Raw genomic sequence first — 22,234 nt, forward strand, 5'->3', positions numbered from 1 at the left:
CTTCATTGATGATTGTTCCAAGAAAATTTGGGTCTATGCTTTGAAGACAAAAAACCAAGTTCTTGAGAAGTTCAAGGAGTTTCATGTCCTAGTTGAGAGGCAATCAAGTAAGAAGCTGAAACACATTCGTACTGACAATGATGGTGAGTATTGTGGACCATTTGATGTCTACTGCAAGAAGCATGGTATTGCGCATGAGAAAACTCCTTGACTAAATGGTTTGGCGGAGAGTATGAACAGGACATTGATTGAGAAAGTGAGATGTATGCTCTCTGAAGCAAAGTTACCCAAGCATTTCTGGGGTGAGACACTGTACACGGTGGTGCATGTTATCAATCTTAGTCTTGTTGTTGCTTTGAATAATGAGGTGCCGAACAAAATTTGGTCTAACAAGAATGTGAAGTATGATCACTCAAGAGTTTTTGGCTGCAAGGCTTTTATGCATGTTACAAAGGATGAAAGATCCAACTTGGATGCAAAGTCAAGGCATCATCTTCATTGGTTATGGTGAGAATGAATTTGGTTACAGGTTCTATGATCCTGTTGAGAAGAAGTTTGTTAGAAGCCATGATGTGAAATTCATGGAAGACCAACCCATTGAAGACATTGATAAGGTGGAGAAGTCTACACCCAAGGAAGACAATGGTGTGGCTGATTTTGAACTAGTTCAACCGCCTATTTAGAATTTGAATACTGATGTTCAGAATGATGTTGGTATCCAGCAACCTGGAGATAAGGTAGATGCTGTTGATGATGATGAAGATGAGCATGACATGTCACAAGATGAAAATCTTGGTGATGCTACCAAACCACCTCAAGTTCAACTCAAGAGGTCCAATAGGGAGAGAGAACCTTCTAGGAGGTATTCTACTAATGAGTATGTGATCCTAATAGATGATGGAGAACCTGAGTGCTTTAGAGAGGCCATGGAAAGTAAAGAAAAGAGAAAGTGGCTGGATGCAATGAAGGATGGGATGAAATCCATACATGATAATCACAATTTTGATTTAGTGAAGTTATCTAAGGGTAAGAAGGCCTTGGATAACAGGTGGATCTATAAGGTGAAGCATGAGAGTAACTCTACATCTCCAAGGGACAAAGCCAGATTAGTGGTGAAGGGCTATAGTTAAAGGAATGGTGTTGATTTTAATGAGATCTTCTCTCCCGTGGTGAAAATTTCATCCATTAGAACTGTGTTAAGTTTAGCTTCTACTCATGATTTGGAGGTAGAGCAAATGGATGTAAAAACTGCTTTCCTTAATGGTAATTTGGAGGAAGAGATCTACATGAAGCAACCTGATGGTTTTCATGTTGAAGGGAAAGAAGACTATGTGTGTAGGTTGAGAAAGAGCCTATATGGTTTGAAGCAGGCTCCGAGGCAGTGGTACAAGAAGTTTGAGTCTATTATGTGTAAGCAAGGCTACAGGAAGACTACTTCTGACCATTATGTCTTTGTTAGAAATTTTTATGATGATGACTTCATTATCATGTTATTGTATGTTTATGACATGCTTATTGTTGGAAAAAATGTTTCCATGATTGACAGGTTGAAGAAACAATTGGGTGAGTCATTTGCCATGAAGGACATGGGAGCTGCTAAATAGATTCTTGGTATAAGAATCATGCGTGACAGAAAAGAGATGAAGTTGTGGTTGTCACAAGAACATTACCTCAAAAGAGTGTTGCAGAGATTTCAGATGAAAAAGGCTAAGATGGTGAGCACTCATCTTGCTACTCATTTTAAGCTGAGTTCTAAACAGAGTCCATCAAATGAAGCTGAGAAATTAGATATGCAACGGGTTCCTTATGCATCTATGGTGGGAAGTTTGATGTATGCAATGGTATGCACAAGACCAGATATAGCACATGTTGTTGGTACAATCAGTAGATTTTTGTCAAACCTAGGTAAAGAGCATTGGAATGCTATGAAATGGATTTTGAGGTATCTTCATGGTATTGTTGATATGAGGCTTTGTTTTGATGGCGATAAACCTACTTTGGTGGGGTACTCAGACTTAGATATGGCTAGAGGCATTGATTCCAGGAGGTTCACTTCAGGCTATTTGATTAAATTTGCAGGGGGAATTGTGACTTGGCAGTCCAAGTTGCAGAAGTGTATAACTTTGTCTACTACAAAGGCAGAATTCATTGTCATTACCGAAGCATGCAAGGAGTTGCTGTGGGTGAAGAAATTCTTGTAGGAGCTTAGTTTAGTTCATGATAAATATCTATTATTTGTGATCAAAGTGCTATTCATCTTGAAAGGAACTTAGTCTTTCATTCAAGGTCTAAGCATATTGATGTGAGATATCATTGGATACGAGATGCTTTGGATGCTAAGCTGTTGGAGTTGGCAAAAATTCATATTGATGATAATGGTGTTGATATGATGATAATGGTGTTGATATGATGACTAAGGCATTACTAAGAGAAAAGTTTGAAACTTGTTGTGAGATCGTCGGTTTGGCAGTCACCTCTACATAGTTGTGAGGGGGGAGATTTGTTGGGTTTTTTTTACTCCCTTCCTATGTGGAGTAAATGCCCAAATGAGAATACTCATTTTGTCTCACTTATTTAAGTGGAGAGGGGTCAGATTAGATAGAGAGAGACTCATTTGAGAGGGAAAAATAGTTACAAAACATTAAGAGAGAAAGGAGAGGGAAAATCATTATAATTTTCACACACCCACTAAAGAGCATTTTTCATATTGCAATTGCGGATTCGTTCACCGTTGGATCGAGCTGGTTTGTGGACAAAAGGTTTTACACACGTGATACTTCAGATTGTCCGGTTAGATCAGCGAAAAGATATCTAAAGAGAGAGATAAGTGTTTTTCATTCTTTGCTCTATATTTTAAAATTTTATCTTCTCGTTTCTATTGTACCAATTGAAAGTTTGTTTTGATTTAGTTGTTTGTAACACGTTTCAGTGCACTTGTTGGAGATTTTCTTGTATCTTTATTGATTATAGTGGAGTTATTTATATTTATTTGGTCTAGAGGACCCATTATTTTTATCTTTGTATTGAGGGGGTTTTCACGTACAAATTGTGTCTTTGATTTTTTTTAATTTCTATTTTATATTCTATATTTTATTGATATTCCTTATAGGTTTTTACAAGTTTGGGATAATAATTTATTTTTGTTGTCTAGTACTCTGATATTAAATTTATTATTTTATTGGCCTATTTTCCTCATGAAAAGTGTCCTCACCACTTGAGAAAAAGTTCACTGATTGTGGTGTATGTTTCTCCGGCCAAAGAAGCCCCCCATTGATTGATCATTAATACTTGGCCAATGGTATACGCTTCATCCAATTACTTTTCATGAATCAGCTCTTTCTGAATTTCCCTGCAGAGTCCTTTCTTTAATTGTCAACTTTTTACTGTAATTAAATTCTAATTTTTGACTACTACAAATTCAGGTCTTTAATTATGCTACTAAATAATGTAACGTAGGTTGTTAACACCACCAATTCCAATGATTTACATATGGGAGATCATATTTCGTATATTAGCTATATTAAATGGACATAATGTACATTTAAACTTGAAGAATCCGTGATTGATGACATGGATGGACAAGAATCTTGAGTATTGTACTATCCAAACTCAAAACCAGCAATGGTCCCAACTTGAAAGACACGACCAAGACTGAATTAAAAGAAATTTCAATTTAATAAAAATGTTTAATATTTTATCGAGAAATATTAGTTTATTAATTTATAATTTATTGGAATCTCTTAAATTTGTGATTCTGATACATCTTGTATCAATTTGTTGGCAGGATTAACATATTTTGCTTTAATAAAAAAAGTGTAAGGAACGTTCGATTATCTACACGGCTCGTTTGCCACAGCCGGATTTTGGATAGATTCCTTCATCCCATGACATCACTGTTCATCATCAACTCCAACACAACTTGAACTTGCCATTCAAATTTTTTTTTTTAAAGTACTACATCAATTCGAGCACTTAAAAATACTATTCTTAAACGATTTATGTTTACTTACAATTTTTACAATACAATTCAGGCTTTTTAAAAGAATAGTGTACAACTTTTCCTATTAAGTAGACACACAAGCGCATGGCCCCAAAGCACGCCTTATTTCAATTTACAGAAAGACCCGACCCGTGACAGAAAGCAGGGGAGGGAAATCCAGTGTGTGCAGTGCACCATATCATACGCTAGTTTTTGTCGCGATTGAGTCTCTCCCAAAGCGACGCGCACTGCCTTCTAGCGAACCCCACGCGCTTCTCTTCCAGGTCATACTCAACCTCAAACCCCTGCTGCTGGTAATTCCCGAGTGTGGCCCCGGGCCCACCGCTCAGCTCCGCCTCATCTCCACCGTTCATCAGCATCAAACACCCCACCCTCCTCTTTCCCTTCGCTGCATCCCTACCGTCCAAAAACTCGTAGAAATAGTTCTTCCTAGGCAGCACCACACTCGAATTCCCCCCAGCAAAACGCAGCGTTAGAACCGGCACCTCCGCCACGGAGTTCAAATAATAACACGGCGCGAGTCCCGTTTTTTCTTCAATCTTACGCGCGCGCTCGTTGACTCGCCCGACTCCGCGGTCAAACTCGTCAACCACCGAGTTATAAAACCCCGCCGGCAACATCGTGAACGTCGTGCCGGAATCCACAACCACGCCGCCGTCGCCTCGATTGTTCACCCGCCGCAGCATCTCCGGCGCCGGAACAATCCTTTTCCCGACGGAGATTCCGATTAAGCCAACGGTATAAAAATAAGGATGCTTAGGGTTTTCAAGCATAGGCGTGTACACAAACTCCGCCACTCCACCACCAACCTTCTCCTCCTCCTCCTCCTCCTCGTAACGTCCGAGAATGAGTGGACTCGGTTTTCTCACTCGCTCCGAGTCGAACGAGTGAGAAACCAAACAATACGAAAACCGGTTTCCGAGTTGAGGAGATAGCGTGGCCAGCTGCGCCGGGAGAGAGAGCAAACCGCGACCGAATCCGGCGACTCCGGTTGGTTCGGCGAGGGTAGTGTAAGCGCAACCGAACGTGAAATTTCTGAGAAACAAAGAAGAGAGAGAAAGCGTGTCACGATAGAGACGCGCGATTAAGCTTCCATCACCGTATGCGTAGTAAAACGGTGGACACTTGAAATTTGCGCAATCGGAGGTTTCGATTGATTCGAGAGGACAACGAGCGGCGGCGCAGAGATCGGAGGGAGAGGCTAAGTTGTGCGCTGCGGAGCATGCCGGGGACTTGCATGAAACGGCGACGCTTCGGGTGGTGTTGACGGGGGGAGAGGCATTGGGCTTTCCCTCGCAGAGAATGCATTTAAAAGGGGCGCAGGGGAACCAGACTAAGTCGCTGCCGGTGTCCATGTAGAGTGTTATGGGCTGGGCTTGGGCCCGTGGGCCCAGGTTGAAGGAGAGAGTGTAGTCGCTGCCCGGGGAGAGTGGGAGGGAGAGTTGGCGGCGGAACCGTTTGGCGGAAAGGGTTGAGGTAGATTTGAGGAGGTGGTGGGTGTTGTTGAATTGGGTTTGGGAAAGAGTGTGTGTTAGAGGCAAAGAGTACCATTTGAAATGAGGGGCATGAAATACATAGAATCATGAACACGACCAACAACAACATAGTTGTGGAACTCATTTGTTATTGTTAATGTCCATGCAAAGAAAGACAGAGTGTTCGAGTTTTTTAAAGTTAGAAGCAGAGAGTGGAGAGAGTACGAAGGGAGTGGTCAATTAATAGGGCGTTTAGAAAGAAGATGGGGAGTGACAGCTAAGCAAAGAATACGAAGTTTCCACTTTGTGTGAGTTGGTAACCATGGCGGGCGCATTTTAGGACAGGATTATCTTCTTTAGCAAGAGTAGTGGTAACTTTTATTAGATTTTGAAATTTTCAAGTTTAAGTATACTCTTAAATCCTTTTTTTTTTCTTTGTCCCATACCAATCCTTTTTGCTTTTCTACGTGTAGTCTTAAACATTTAAAAGACCACGTTTATTTTTAAAAAAATTAAAGAACTGTTTTATATTTTTAAGATGATTAATTTAATAATGAATTGTAGTGTGCTAAAGCAACAAAGCTTGGTTAAAATCATAATCGTTTTGAGTCAACCCTCGCTGGGGCTTATTAAACGGGATTTCATTTTATTTTGTAGATATATACATGACTGGGATGACTCTTTCACTGAGTTCCCATCAAATCAGGATTAAAAATATCCGAGTGCTTGTGTTTATGGTGAATTATTTTAGCAAAAGTTTACTTTTTCTTTAACAATTATTCTTCTAAATCAAGTGTTTAGTCTATCTAGTGCTGTTTTTTTTTCCATCAGCAATTGTGTGTTTTTTTAATGTACAATGAATCATGTGCCACATTGTAATATGCTTAGTAAAAGAATGCAGTAGTGAAAATTAGAAGTGGTATTGCATTCCCAATAAATAAACTATGCAACTAAAAAGTGCAAATAAACACTTAATCTAATAATGCTCCAAAAAAAGAACTGAACCTAATATAATAGATATTGTGGTGACAAAATATATAATAGAAGCTCCTTGAGGCACATGAAAAGTGCTCCTTTAGGTCACAGCGAAAAGAGTCATCTCAGCACAATTCGCAGGCAAAATAATAGCTGCTAAATTTGCTGGTTGTGGCCCGTGGCCCACTTCCGGCCATTAATGGGACAGTGGGTAATAGTAGGTAATTGGGTCTTGCAAGTAACATCTTAATTCCAACGAATTTGTCTCTAAACATTGGAAGCAAAGGAAAATGGGCTTGGGGTTTTCCATGCTAACGTTCCTTGTGACATGTTCACTAAAGTTCAAGTGAACATAATTTGGATAATCTGCTTCCTTTATAATTTAAAACACACTTATTGTCATTGTTATTTGTTATTATTAATATGGTCGGCAATATGATAAAAGTGTGAGATTAATTGCTTCCAAAAAACACAAAGTCATATATTGTCTGTTGACTCTACCTAATGGATGGATCATGGAACACCAATCCTATAAAGTAGTATGTAGTGTCTGGTTCTGTATAAAGCTATTATGTATTATAATGCTTCCATGACTTGTAGGCGGTGGCAGAAAGAAGACATAAACAAGATTGGCCATGCACCTAATATTTGACACAATTCAGAGGCTACAATCAGTCTTATGAACCAATTCTCATATAGGCCAACCCCGGAAAATCCAATTCATCCACTCATTTGTTTGTTTCTAATTCATGCATACATTGAATTTTGTGGACCAAATCCTTTTTGTGTTCCCGGTTTCATTATTGTGTTTACATATAAAAGTAAGAGAAGGTGTATTTGTATAGCATTTTTATACAAATTTTATACAACAAAAAAAGAGAAAAGAATAAGATAAGATGATGTCACAGAAAAATAGAAAGAAAATGATTCATGAATAATACAACGATATTAGACTAAATATAAGATGCTTTGACTACTAAACTTCATTATGGATATCATCTATGTTCATGATTCTTATGTTAGACCAACCCCGAAAATCCAATTCATGAAATCATTTCCAAGGTGTTTAAGTCATGCATGCATTAAATTGTGTGGACCAAATCCATTTTTGTGGCTGGTTTCGTATTTTGTTTGGATATAAAAAATATATAGGGCGGTTATAAGATATCTTAACTACTAATTTTCAGGTGATGTAAAAAACAAAACTAAAATATATTTATGATTTTTAATAAATATTTAATTTTTTGTTTTCTTTTTAATAATTTTTTTTATATTTGCTTCATGATAAAAATAATTTTTTTTGTCTTTGACGCTTTTTTTAGTCTTTAATAAATCAATAAATTTTGTATTTGTTTTCTAATAAAAAAAATCATTTGTTATTAGTCCCTGAAAAAGACTAACAATAAATAAAAAAAATTATTAATAAATAAATATAAAATTCGTTAATTTATCATAAACTAAAAAGTATAAAATTACTAAAAAAATTTTAAGGACTAAAAATAAAATTACTATTTTATTAATAACTTGATGTAAAAATAATTTTTATTAGAAAACAAATACAAAATTCAGTTATTAGGGATAAAAACATTTTTTAAAAAAAAACTATTAATTTTCAGATATTGGATCATCTATTTTTCGTAATTCCACTTCTCAATGGTGGAATTTGACAACTGTAGTCCTTCTTTGTTTACATATTTCCTGGCTACAATTTCTATTTTACACCTAGATACCTACTTTTGTTCATTTGGAACCCATGAACACAAAATGTTTATTAATGCCCTCTTTTTTGTGAATCAAAAACTGGCATGGCGTCCTACTTACAATCTTTTTTGTGGGAAAGCTCGTGAGATTTTGGTGCTAAAGGTTTGTCCGATTGCCACTGCAAAATATCTTTCGTACATGTTCTTCCAAAAACACAAGCACTGAATAGGGGATCAAAGTTCAAGCCCACCAATACCATCTATGGAGCCTTTGCTCCCAATAATAAAATTCATTCATTGTCCTATGTAAAATGAACTCTCATATTTCAGACCTTAAGGGCAAGGCTTATAGTTTACTTTCACAAAATCTCAACTGGCCATTGATGAAAAGAGAAATTTCCGAGTCAGATTTATTGTGACATAAAGAGAGTCTTTTCACCCCACCCTCCTATTTATGAGCAAGTCATATCAACAATCTTTTATATAAAAAAAAGTTCACATGTACCTACAAATTCAATAGCCTCGTACATTACAGACTTGTAAGTTTACGTACGTTGGTATGTAGTTGCTTAAAATCAGAAAATCTTTACAAAAGCATTTACTTTGGAATCTAGACACAACACACAACTCTTGGAATAATCAATAATTTATCCTCTAAAATTGGTTAAAGTGAAAGTAATTCAGGATCTGTGTGCTTTGTTGTCACAGACATATAAATCCCATTGATTGCCTCCGTAGTCCCACACATCAACGTCCATTGCAAGATATTATATCCAATACTTTTTCTTTTCTTTGTCTTTTTTCCAAGTGCCAAAGATTTCATTCACTGTACTGTCTCTCGTAATGTCTATGTAGTTGCCCTAGTTACCAGCTAGAATTATGCTATGTAAAATAATTTTGAACTCAATTATTGTATTCTTTAGCAGAAAGGGAACTACCATATCATATAATAGAGACGAAAAAGTTACCAAGTTAAAGTCATGGTGACCAATGCAATGTTGTAACTGTACTGGACATCCCATATTTTGATTTGCATTCATTAATCAGAAAACTAAGGTTGCCATTTTGATTCTGACCAATTCACGAACTACAAGTCCCCGACATAACTCACAACTTTACCACTTTGTAATCTTTTGCTTCCTGTGTCACCTCTTGTGTACAGTTGAGCTCCTTAATAAAATTATTTGCTTATAACAAAAAAAAGCTTGTACTTGTAAACTCAGGCATGAGTACTCAGCATCTCCCTACCAATAAGTTTCAACATAGATAGTAAATAGTTAGATTTTTTAAACATGCTGAAAGAGTTTGATTTTCTGATTTTGTATATTGAAAAGATCTTATTGAAAAAGATGAAACACACTTCAATCTTTATGTCTTTCTGATTACAAGGATATATCGCTTTCAGAAAAATAAAAATAAAAACTTAGCATATGGAAGAATTCAGCTTTTGTTCTTAATTTTTTTTAGTGAACTCTAACGATAAAATTCAACTTGAGAGTTAACTTATTTGTCATTGACACTAACCCCTGTTTTAACTTAAGAATTGTTTTTTAATTATTAAGTAGTCTTATTTGTCGTTATTTATATAAACAATTTTTTTATAAGAATTAAAAAAAAAAACTTATTTACTCCAGTAATATTCTCACGTTACATAACTTTAAGAAATACTAACGTATACAAAGGCATTGGAGTTGCTCTCATAAGGATGAAGAGTTTAAGTGGGTGCATAACAATGGAAACGTAAGTGGTTAATGGTGGCCACTCAAGGGTGATGAAATAAATTCAAAGTGGAGTAAGTCAGAAATAAGTAACAAAAAGAACTGGATGGTCATGCTTAAGTGTGACAATTGACTGAAGGTTGAGTCAACCAATTTATTTATGCTAAGTATACATTCTTGTCCACGTTGACGCCATCTATTCATTTTTAGCAGTCCAGGTTTCACTAGCATATGCAGTGGCAAAAATCTAATTAAAATAATCCCAATGAACTTGGTCCATAAAGATTATTATGTCCACCAAATGGTATTACATCAGCTGCTCAACAGATATATGTATCAACTGCATCCCAAAAATTGAGCCAGGGGATCGGAAACTTTCCAACAGTACGAAAAATATCCACTTGTTCTTTTATTGCATTAATTATCATTTTTTTCATTAACTTACATTTTCATTCTTTACAATTAAAATACGAAGGGTAATATTTTAAACACCCACTAGCAATTTTCATTTTTTTTTATCTCTATTTGCCTATCACATTATATTTTCTATCATACTTATATTTTTCTCTTTTTTTCTCCTTTCTCAATAAGTGTTTATAAACATTTGAGTGTCAAAATATATTTTTCCTATAACATAAACTAGGTTAACATAGCACTTCACTTATATTATCAACCTGTCATAGCTTTGCCTATGGGCCATAAGCTTGGTGAATTTTGGACCAAGGCTAAATCGCTAAAGTAATCTTGTACTTGAATAGAGTGTGTTGTTTCGTGCATTCTCATCGTTGTTTCTTGGACTTCCCTTTACATTTTAAAATGGATTTTTGGGAATACAGAGAAAAATGCAGGAAACAATAATGGGAGTAGATCAAGTTTTAGGCTTGACAAATTCAAAGTATTAGTGACAACTTGAAATTAATGACATCAATTGCAGTTAAAAAAATACTATAACATTTGAGAAGTCCAATAGTATACATTTGAAAAAAAGAAGTTACTCAATTAGTCAATTAGCATTGCTTTTGACCTTTTGTAAAGAAAAGAATACAATAACTTGTACTGCTTGGATTGGAAAGCACCTCTAAGTTTTTTTTAATGGAAGAGGCTTAAGAGTAATAAGGGTAAAATCTTAATTTGATTTCTAGATTTTGTTTTTTTAATTTAGAGAATAAAAACCGCCAATTAATTATGTAAAATAATTTTATATCATCATATAATCACAATTAGTATGTATGTGACTTTATTATCTTATATCATAATTAATTTAAAAGTTATACTAATGATAAATTATGATCCAACGAATCATCATTAAACTCTTTAATTTATTAATCTCTTGTAAATAAATACTATTTAGTCCCTTAAACCTTTATTTTAAACCTTTATTTTTTCCCATCTGTCACTCGTTTAAAATGAACATTATCAAATTCTAATGTAACCAATCAACCAATTTATACAATTATCCATATTCATTTCCTTGTTCCCTTTCAGTTTGAGTCGTTTTTTCCCTAGCCCTTCTCAGACTATCTAGTAAATCTTCAAAGTCAAAACAAAGGAAAGTACACTAGTTCAATCTGAATTGGTCAATTGGACCGAAGAAATTATCTACGTTACACCATTAATTCATTACATTACTTTGTGTACTAACACTCTCCAGGTTCCAATCTTGCCTTTGTGGATCTTTCCCTCTAGTGCCAATACCACCCCTAGTTCGAACGAGGTACACATTCAAGTAGTTATATATTATTTAGGCAAATGCTTAGTATTGTGTAATTAAATTAAACGTTCAAATGCTTAGTATTGTTTAGATATAGGATACATTTTTCTAGTTCATCCACAATGTCATTGAAACACTGCCATAGAGTTCCATGATTTCTGTGTTCCCCAAAACCCTAATCGCCACTCGTTTCCTTTCCCGAACCCGACCTCGAATACATACTCCCAAACTAACCGCCATTAGAACCATGAGCTCGTCCACCCAGCGCATGTTCCAGCTCAAGCTTGACCCAATAACGGGTAACTCTGAATGGGTCGTCATCGAAGACAACGACGACGGAGACGAAAGCTTCGCCCATAATTTCCACCAACCCCTCCTCGCCACGACGTCGTATCTGGACATGCTCAACGATTCCCCCAGAAACACTGCGTTTCGCCAAGCCATTCAAAAAACCATCACCAAACCTTGCCACGTTCTCGATATCGGGTACTCCAAGATCATTTTAATTTTTAATTTTTTTAATAAAAAAATGGCTTCATTGTGCAGTTTTTGTATAATGCGATTCTACTTCTTCAATTGTGTAGTGCTGGAACTGGGTTGCTTTCGATGATGGCTGCACGTGCCATGGGTGATGAAGGGAGGGTCACGGCGTGTGAGTCTTACCTTCCAATGGTGAAGCTGATGAAGAAGGTGCTGCGAATTAATGGCATGGAGGGAAGAGTCAAGGTCATCAACAAGCGCTCGGATGAACTCGAAGTTGGTCTCGATATCCCTTCGCGTGCAGATGCTCTTGTAAGTGGCATTCCTAAATTTTCCATGTTGGTGAACTTGTGAGTGTGCTTGTTAGCAGTTCCTCGATCTTCATGTTTCAATTGATTAGTCACTTCAGAGAATGTGAGGCAAAGTTAAAGCTAATTGCAGGAGCTTCAAAACATGTTGGCATGGTTTTAAATTGCGGTCTGTTTGGCCGCGACATCAAGGTATTTTGACATTCTGCAATTGCATCACGACCACAATTGCGGCCGCATCAGCCGCATTTTCCCACAATGTTTTTGGCTCACTGAAATGCGATCGCAACTGCAATTTAAAATCATGCATGTTGGTCTTTTAAGCAAGGATTTGATCTTCTAGACTGAGTAAGGCTAAATTAAGCAAACTAAGGGCCTGTTTGGATAAGCTTATCCAAAAGCATTTCTAGGATAAGAAAATAAGAAGAAAAAAATGAAATTAGCTTATGCATAAGTTTAAAATAATCTTTTAGAGAAGTTATATGAGAGTTCTACAAATTACCCTATGATTAAGCTAATTTTAGCTTATGGAGAAAGCTCATTTCATTTTTCTTTCTTCTCCTAAAAATGCTTCTGGAGAAGCTCATCCAAACAGGTCCTAAGTCGTTAATGAGAAAATCCATAAATTGATATTTATAATTTGTGATGCATGTGTAGATATCAACCTTTGATTTTCACACTTATATTATTCTTACTTTAGAGGAGTAAGATCCTATGAGCACAAGCTAGTGCCTTTAATATCATTCCTCCTTCAAACAAAGGTAAATTGGGATGATTGTTACAGGTGAGCGAGATACTTGATTCAGAGCTGCTGGGCGAGGGGCTTATACCGACCCTACAACATGCACATGACAATTTGTTGGTAGAAAATGCTCTGACTGTGCCATATCGAGCAACTACATACGGACAGGTATTCAAAGGACATGCTACATTCTTCTGTGTCATCATTCAGTTTTTAGTTTTATTGAATTGTAGGTTAAAGATGATATTTAATATGCTTTTATCATTAGAGAAATGTCAGTAACACACTCTCTAATGCACTCGTTTGAACACACTTTCTACTTTCATAAAATTTTATGGATCTCACTTCTTATTTAATGAGTCCCACTCATGATTTTGTAATTTTCAATAAATTTTAACCAATGGTAGATAGTGTGTAAGGAGTGTGTAGAGAGTGCATTGCTAACACTCTTCTTTTTCATTGCATTCTTTCCCTTTCTTTTAAGTTTTGACTTTTGAGTCTAACACAAATTTGTGCTTCTTCATTCATATTCCTTCTTCAGCTGGTTGAAAGCACATTCTTATGGCAGTTGCATGATTTGCATAGCATTGAGGCTACTGTATCTGATGGCATTCAACTTACTCCTCCCGGACTTGATAGTGTGTTAAGTGTCAAACGTCAGCAATATGCCATGCATTGCAATCCTATACAAGAAGAAATAAAACTGGTGTGTTTAATAAGAATTCTGCAACTCCATAAACATTATTAGTAGTATCTTGCCTACTCAAATTAAGATCCTCCAGCTTTCAGAACCCTTCAAAATTTTTGAATTTGATTTTTGGAAACGGCCAGAGAGTTCTGGAGAAACTGAGCTGTGTGTAAAGGCAACTAATGATGGGAGAATTCATGCTGTGGTCTCTTGGTAATCATATGCCTGTTTTAATACTATTATATGATTGTATTATCAGAGTATTTCCTTTCCTTTCAGTTTATCACAGTCCTGTGTGTGCTTCAGGTGGGTACTTCAACTTGATCGTGAAGGGACCATCTATTATTCCACTGCTCCTAGGTGGATAAGCTCACCAACAATTACAAGTGAGAGTTTGTTATGATTTAATTTGTTTGTTAGGTGTATTGACTTCAATTCCATTATTATGATAGATTGCTTTGATTAGTTGATATTGTTTGAAAGTTACATGGAATATGAATTATATTAAAATAAATCATAGCATGTCTTATGAATATTTATAATTGTTAATATTTTAGAGTCTTCATTGATGATGCTGCATTGGTTCTACCCTAGGTCCTGTTGGTTGGTGTGACCACTGGAAACAGTGTGTTTGGTTTGTTCCTGGCAGTGGTATTTCCATATTCAAAGGGGAAGAAATTCATTTACATGCTACTCATACTGAGACAAGTATCTCATATAATTTAGATACTCAAGTACCTACATCTGAGATTTTGAACCATAGGTGTATGACTGGAGATTTGCAGCTTGTACTGCCACCAGAAAGGGTTGCAATCTATGGAGACAAAGGATGGAGGCTTTCAATGTTGAAAGCAGTACAAAGCATGGTAAGTTATTCCCCCTCCTTCTCATGGCATATGATGTGACCTTTCACTTCTATGAGGAACAAATTTTAAACAGATCTTTTTGCTCTTACTTTATAATTCAAGTTAACCTATCCTTTTTGTTTATGAGAACTAATAATTTTCACAGTTGCAGGGAAGAGATCACCCGTTATGCTTAGTTGCAGATGATAGTGTGTTTTTACCTCTTCTTGTGGCACAGCTTTCAGAAGCATCACATGTAATGTCATTACTTCCGGGGCTTAAGGAAAGAGGCCTACAATATTTGCAAGCGGCTGCCCATGCAAATGGTTTGTCACGTAATTGCATAGAAGTTCTTGAAAAAAGGGTGAAACAGTTAACCATGCATGATATACACCAGAAAAAGGTTGTATTTTCCTGATTCCAATTGCTTGGTGGATTTACTTTGTATTTGATTAGAAACCTATATCATAGATCACTTTGCTTATGTCTATGAAGCATAAATCTGAAATTTAAATGACTTTGCAGATGAATGGTGAGGCTTGGAAGCCATGAAATTGAACAGATTAATTAAGCAGATATTTTTTTTACTTTGTTTCCTATACTTTTACTATGGAACTTTGTTACTTATATTGAACTCGTGAAGAATTATTCACCTTAGTAAAATAATAGTAAATGCATAAATTTTTACAAATGCCTTTTTCTGATTATTGCATAATGCATACAAACAATATTTGATTGTGTTTCTTCCTAGTAATAAACCTGATGTGAATTGGACTACTACTTACTTTATTATTTATGGTTTTTATTTGGGATTATTAATTGTTATTTGTTATCTAGGGATTTTATTTATCATATTCCAGCTTAGAGTATGAATAACTTATTTGGGTGTTTGGCTATGCCGGGTCTATAACTAGATCTTTTGTGTAAGCATATAAGACTCTCTTGATTAATATATGATATTGAATATCTTACATTTAAAGAGTATTTGATATTTGAGTTGGAGGGCATTGGAGAAAGTTGTTAATAGGGATCTCATGGTAAATAATATCTTTGAGGATTAGGTCTTTAACCGAGTCCAATAGCATCGCATGATTCATACAGTCAACCTCATTTAGTGAGATAAGGCTTTTGTTGTTGTAGAGTGTATTTGATACTTGAGTCAGAGGAACACTTCGTTCAAGAGGATTACTCTAGGTTTTTCAAGGAAGCACCCTGTCAAGAATACTAATGGGTTATCCTACTCAAAACCTTTCCTATTCTTTTAATATTATTTATACTAGAATATATTCACTACATTTTAAGAAGGTATTTTGTTTAACCGAATGTTGCGTTCAGTAGAAAATAAATCTATGTTGTACATGTGACATTAATTCCTTTTCCTTGCATGTTTAAGCCGTTTGTCCCTTTTTGAATTGTGTTAAATATCTATGCTTATGTTTTTCTTTTTTCTGTAGGTTGATCTGTTGATAGCAGAACCTTTCTATGTAGGGCATGATGGCATGCTTCCATGGCAGAACCTGCGGTTTTGGTATATTTCTTAATAGCTCCTCTTGCACTGATCAATTTGAGTTTCTATGTCATATCAGTTGTGCTTTAATAATTATAAAGTATCAATGATATATGATTTTAACTTGGCACCTAACATTCTCAAGTTACTTTTATTCATTTTAGGAAGGATCGTACAACACTTAATGATATCCTCTCTGAAGATGCTCTGATAATTCCTAGTAAAGGAATATTGAGAGCATGTGCCATCTCTCTTCCTGTAAGTTACTGTGGATTAAGAAAAGCTATCATTTTTTGTAGCTTGGGAATTTTTCTTTTATTTATGCAATGGACTAAGAGAGCATAACTACTGTTTTTTGATTGGTAGTTGGGCTGTATGGATTAATGGGACAAAAAAATTTCAGGATCTTTGGAAAAGTCGTTGTTGCTTGAGTAATGTTGAAGGTTTTGACCATTCAGTTGTAAATGCTACACTGGGGGCCTGCAGTAATCTACCTGAACTAGAAGAGGGTCCTTGCCTGCCTTTTTTTGTCTGGCAGTGTGGAGAATTTGATGTAATTAATCTATTTACAGTTCACGTTTTGCAATAAGCTGGTTCCTTGAAGAAAGAAAATTCCACTTATCCAATGACAATAGTGTACTAATATCTATTTGGCCTTATTACGTATAATGTTTCAGGTGCTTAGTGAGACATTTGATGTGATGGAGTTTGATTTTTCAAAACAAATATGCCTATGTCAAGGAAAATCCCAGGTATTATGATACATCATCATGTTAGTGTTGGATGCATTTGCATGATCAGCAGTTTGGTACTTAGTGTTCTCAATTGTCAGGGACTATGATGTCTAATGATTATCACATGGGGAAAACTTGACCTAATTATTAACCAGTTATTAACAGAAGATTACATAGGCAATTCTTTCATTATATCTGCCTTCATATCTTACAGAATAGTAATTTGCAAATGCAATTCTTCATACATATTGAATACTGAAAATTGTCTGTTGCAGGTTAAGTTCACCAAGACCGGGGTATGTCATGGATTTGTGCTGTGGATTGACTGGGTGATGGATTTGCAAAATTCTGTTGTGATATCAACTGGTCCAGGTCACTCTCATTTCCATTTCCAACATTAACTAAACCTCTGAAGCCCCACTCTTCCATCTAACACCTGTGGCAAAAATTATAGATGATAGACTAAATCAAGACTAAAGATAAAACTCATCTTGCAAAGGATCTAGAACAATACTATGAGCTATTGCTTATTCTTTCCATTTTAAGATTGCAGATAGGAGATATTGGAAGCAGGGAGTAAAGCTTCTTGGAACACCTAGAACAGTAGGACCTCAAAGATCAAGAAATGTCCAAGCATGTTCTGCAGTTCTGGAAGCTTGTTTCAATCCATTACAGGGGGAACTCAAAATTATACTTGATTTCTTATGAAACTTTTTCACTCTAGCTATTATGTTATTATACCCTGGCTTGATAGACTTTTTCACAATCAGTGGCAGACAAAATCGGCTGTCAGCCAAATGTTGGTTTGAGATTTTTTTTTTTGTTTAGTTTATGATTTGCATGCATGGTGAACTTTGTTCTTTGTTCTTTTCAATGAAACTAATTTCACTGACTTTATATCATTGGAGTTTCGCTGATGTGATACTATAAGCGGTTGATGCTATACTAAGATCTGGTGGGATTTTATGAAATTCTCAGAGGACAGGCTGGTAATCTTACTGAACACCATTTGTGGCCAAGAATTCTGAAAACGACTTGTAGCACAATTTACTTACAGAGCAATGTTACGATCATTGTTTACTGCAATTTTGAATGAAATTTGGCAAATCAGTAGGAACGCAGACAGATAATATTTTAATTAAAGAATTACTACTAAATCCCAGAATACAGTCACATGAACAAAGAATATAAAAACAAGAAAATAAAAATTGTCTTTAGGTTTTGATACGAGACCATGCAGCTAATTTACAGTGGAAAAAGAATTGATTTTTCAAAGGTCAAATTTCTAGAATTTAATTAAAATATAGAGATAATATAAGATTTTTACATGATCTTTTAATTATGAATTGACATAATAAATAATTATTGTCTTTTATAATGATCATTTTAAAAATTATATTTAGAGTAATTTTTAGTTGATTGTGTATAAATTTATATATAGCATATCAAAATTATGCTTTCTTGTTCTGACCCAAAAAGGCCATCATCGTGTGTTGTAATGAAGTGGGAAAATGTAAGAACAAAATCAAAAGTCTTCTGTTATAACTATTAAACACGTAAATCAATTGGCGGGTTCAGTTTAATCAGAAGTTTAAGTCTGAAGAAAAAAGTACGCTGTTAAGCTGATTAAGTAGCCACGTTTTGCATGTTTACTGGCACTTAGCACCACTTATACTGTAACATAAGCTAGGGGCGTTTGATATGATCCAATTTAAAATAAAACTGTAAATTGATTAAAAAAACAAAATTTGATGAAAAATGAATTTTTTTTAGATATTTTTTGGATAACTGATTAAATCGGATTGAATTTCAGATAATGTTCCAAAACGAAACCATTTTTTTTAAAAACATGTATTTTTTTTTGGGTTTCACATGTATATTAAATGCATTTTATGTTTTTCAACTTTCACGTATTTGAAACTTTTTCCTTTCATACACGAAACATATTTTAATGTTACAAAACTACCAATTAAAATTGTTTAGCCTTTTAGAAATACTATCTCTAATTGTGAGCATTAACCCTTTAACATTGTTATGTATTTTATGCATTTTAACCTTCACATTTCACTTTATTTTGTGTTTTGTACCTATATTCTATTTTTAAAATAGCCACTATAAATGGATCTAGTAATATAATTATGTAAGGATGTGTCAATAAAAATAAAATCATTCAATCTAATCCACAAATTGAACCAAGTCGCAAGTTACTTCAATATTTGGATTAGATGACTTTATAAAACAAAATTGATCGAAATTAATCTTGTGAACATCCCTAATTATTAACTATTTCAATAATAATTAAAAGTAATTGTTAAAATGGACCCTACTGAGCCCAACCATAATAACTCTTTTTCGGCTGCTGGGGATTTTGGGCTTTGGTGGTTGGAGAATAAAGAGGTGGGAAATGCTAGGTGCACCCAGCAATATTGCTGGTGCACCCAGCAAATTATTGAAACTACCATTTTGCCCTTTAAGATAAAATTATAAAAAACGTGAATTACCTCCCGGAAGACACTGTTTGTTCGAACAGCTTCGTCTTCTCTTCCTCTTCCGTGAACCTGGTTCGTTCTTCTTATCTTCTTCGTGAACTTCCTTCTTCTCCGCGAGGCGCGCCCAAGGCAAGGTTTTCTTCTTCTTCTCCGCGAACAGGTTAGTCTCCCTCCCTACCCTTTGCTTGTAATATGCAGCATTGTTAGCATAGCAATGGAACCTTAGGATAGTTACCTTAGGATAGTAACCTTAGGGTAGAAGACGAGAGGGGAGAAGACGAGAGGACGCCGGAAAAAATGGCGCAAAAGGCTGACGACGGAGTCTTCCGGAAGACCCGTTAGGGGTTCTTCCGGAAGTTCCGGAAGAACCTTTTCCGGAAAGTTTCCGGAAGAAGTGTTCTTCCGGAAGTAACCAAACGTCTTTCGGAAGAACACTTCTTCTGAAAGACTCCCGGAAAACCTCTTCCGGGAACTTTCCGGAAGAAGTGGTTCATCCGGAAGAATTCCGGAAGACGCGCACTTCCGGAAGACCTTTCAAAGTTCCGGAAGACCTTTCCGGAAGAACCCCTTCTTCCGGAATATTTCCGGAAGAACCACTTCTTCCGGGAGTGCTTTTTTTGTTTTTTTTTTGTGTTTTTTTTTTTAAAAAAATTTTTAAACAGAAATTGTTTTGTTTTTTTTTAAATGAATTATTTTATTTATTTTGGTTATTTTGTTTTTTAGATTTTATGAAAAATGAAGTTTGGGTTTTTGATGTCATATTTTTTTTATAATTTAAATTGTGTATTTTTACTAAATATTAATTTGTAAATTAATTTTTTTTTATAAAAGTAGTTGTGTTTGTTTTTGTTTATTGTTTTTTTTTAAATTAGTGTTTTTTCTTTAAAAATGAAGTTGTCTATTTTTATAATTAAAGTTGTGTGTTTTGGAAGTTTTATAAAAATACTAATTTTTTATAATTAATTAGTTTATTTTATTATAAATGAAGTATTTTATTTACTAAAAAAATTGTGGATGTTTACTAAATAATTTTTTTACATTAGTTGTTTAATTTTTTTTTAAAAATTAAGTTGTGGATGTTTAGTAATGAATTATTTTTATATTAGTTGTGTTTTTTTTTTATAAATGAAGTTGTTTATTTTTTTTAAAAAAAAATTAACTTGTTGATGTTTACTAAGTAATTTAGTTGTGTTTTTTTTTAGAAATGAAGTTTCTTATTTTTTTTTAAAATTAAGAGTTGGATGTTTACTAATTAATTTTTTTTACATTAGTTGTGTTTTTTTTTATAAATGAAGTTGTTTAATTTTTTTAAAAAATTAAGTTGTGGATGTTTAGTAATGAATTATTTTTATATTAGTTGTGTTTTTTTTTATAAATGAAGTTGTTTAATTTTTTTTAAAAAAATTAAGTTGTGCATGTTTATTAATAATTTTATTTTACATTAGTTGTTTTTTTTTATATAAATGAAGTTGTTTAATTTTTTTTTTAAAATTAGGTCGTGTATGTGTGAAAATAATTTGATTTAAGTTAGTCTTATTTGTTTATAAATAAAGTTGATTTTTTATAAAGAAAATTGTGTATATTTTGACCGAAAAAAATACGTGTTGGACATGATTTACAGATCATGGCCAGAACACGAGGTTTAGGTCGTGTCATAGGTAGAGTTGTAGGTAGAGATAGAGCTGCTGACGAGGATGCTGACCATGTTCCCGAGAGGCGTAGGCCTACTGCCTCAGCCCGTAGGCTACGCGTTCATCAGATGACTACGGAGGGACGTGATATGGCTGAGGACGTCGCTGACATGACTGATGATGTCCCTGAGCAGCCTACGGAGGCACCTGAGATGCGTGCGGACGCACAGGGTGCTGATAGTGGTGAGGGGTCAGATGGTGATGATGCTACAGAGGGATTCCCTGGTGGTCCACGTGACCCGTCAGTGCTCACATCATTTGCCGAGCATGTTGCACATGCCGTGTGGAGTGGACAGGTATTTTTATTTATTAATTATTTGTCATTGTTTATTTATTTGTTTATGATTAATTTTTTTTAATAATTGTATAATTTGTACTTCAAATCAGGAACGTCCTGATTTGAAGTTAGTGTCACATGGGAGGAAGGTGACACTGATTGGGAGGCCAGTGCCTGAGATTGAAGGCCTGGTGGCTGCCATAGGATTAAGTCCACTGATAGATTGTTCAGTTATTACTGGCGATCCTGGACTTATATCCGCATTTGTGGAGAGGTGGCACAGTGAGACAAGCACCTTCCACCTTCCAGTAGGAGAGCTGACGATCACATTGGATGATGTGTCGTCCATTCTACATTTGCCCATCACTGGCGCCTTGCACAGTTTCCACGCTCTTTCTACGGAGGAGGCCAGATTCTTGCTCACGGAGTTGCTGGAAGTGTCTGCGGAGGAGGCCAGAGCCGAGACAGCACTTACACGTGGAGCATATGTACGATTAAGATGGGTTCGTGACATTTATGAGACCAGATGTCAGGCCCGGCGGTGGATTGTCGCAGCTCGCGCTTATCTGCTGCACCTTGTCGGTTGCACTCTTTTTGCTAATAAGAGTGCAACATACGTGCATGTGGTCCACCTTGACGCTTTCCGGGACCTCGCTCATAGTGGTGGTTACGCTTGGGGGGTTGCCGCGCTGGTTCATATGTACGACCAGTTAGATGAGGCTTGTAGGACCACCACCCGACAGCTTGCGGGGTACTTGACGCTACTTCAGGTAAATTTTGTGTTTATTAATATGATAGGTTCGACTATGATTTAAACATGTTTTTATGTTATGTTAACCTCAATTATTGTGTAGTGTTGGATCTATGAGCACTTCCCTAGTGTGCATCAGTGCG

The 22,234-nt window shown here is 35.5% G+C and overlaps 1 protein-coding gene and 1 pseudogene across 3 annotated transcripts; one reads left to right on the top strand and one right to left on the bottom strand.

The window, feature by feature from the left end:
- Positions 1 to 3,896: 3,896 nt before the first annotated feature.
- On the bottom strand, positions 3,897 to 5,872 carry LOC100815957 (probable aspartyl protease At4g16563; annotated as a pseudogene). The gene has a single exon (XR_005891746.1). The product of XR_005891746.1 is annotated as a probable aspartyl protease At4g16563 (transcript).
- Positions 5,873 to 11,413: 5,541 nt separating this feature from the next.
- Positions 11,414 to 17,780, top strand: LOC100785846 (protein arginine N-methyltransferase 1.6). Of its 2 annotated transcripts, none has more exons than XM_041015920.1 (14): positions 11,414 to 12,065; positions 12,164 to 12,371; positions 13,152 to 13,277; positions 13,651 to 13,815; positions 13,892 to 14,010; positions 14,104 to 14,183; positions 14,392 to 14,663; positions 14,815 to 15,045; positions 16,097 to 16,170; positions 16,314 to 16,407; positions 16,553 to 16,702; positions 16,827 to 16,901; positions 17,159 to 17,255; positions 17,437 to 17,780. In XM_041015920.1, exons 1-14 carry the CDS (start codon positions 11,731 to 11,733, stop codon positions 17,589 to 17,591), a joined length of 2,181 nt encoding a protein of 726 aa, XP_040871854.1. In that variant the 5' UTR covers positions 11,414 to 11,730; the 3' UTR covers positions 17,592 to 17,780. The 2 variants fall into 2 exon arrangements, with proteins under 2 accessions (XP_040871854.1, XP_003525834.2); XM_003525786.5 differs by having other exon boundaries at positions 11,416 to 12,065; positions 14,809 to 15,045.
- The last annotated feature ends 4,454 nt before the right edge of the window (positions 17,781 to 22,234 follow it).

This window comes from Glycine max, chromosome 5, assembly GCF_000004515.6.
Source record: "Glycine max cultivar Williams 82 chromosome 5, Glycine_max_v4.0, whole genome shotgun sequence".
Taxonomy (NCBI): Eukaryota; Viridiplantae; Streptophyta; class Magnoliopsida; order Fabales; family Fabaceae; genus Glycine; species Glycine max.

Coding starts and splice junctions, on each gene's coding strand:
- LOC100785846 (XM_003525786.5), top strand. CDS start 11,731: ATGATTTCTGTGTTCCCCAAAACCCTAATCGCCACTCGTTTCCTTTCC. Junction 14,664..14,808: donor TGAAAGCAGTACAAAGCATG/GTAAGTTATTCC, acceptor TAATTTTCACAG/TTGCAGGGAAGAGATCACCC. Junction 16,703..16,826: donor GGCAGTGTGGAGAATTTGAT/GTAATTAATCTA, acceptor ATAATGTTTCAG/GTGCTTAGTGAGACATTTGA.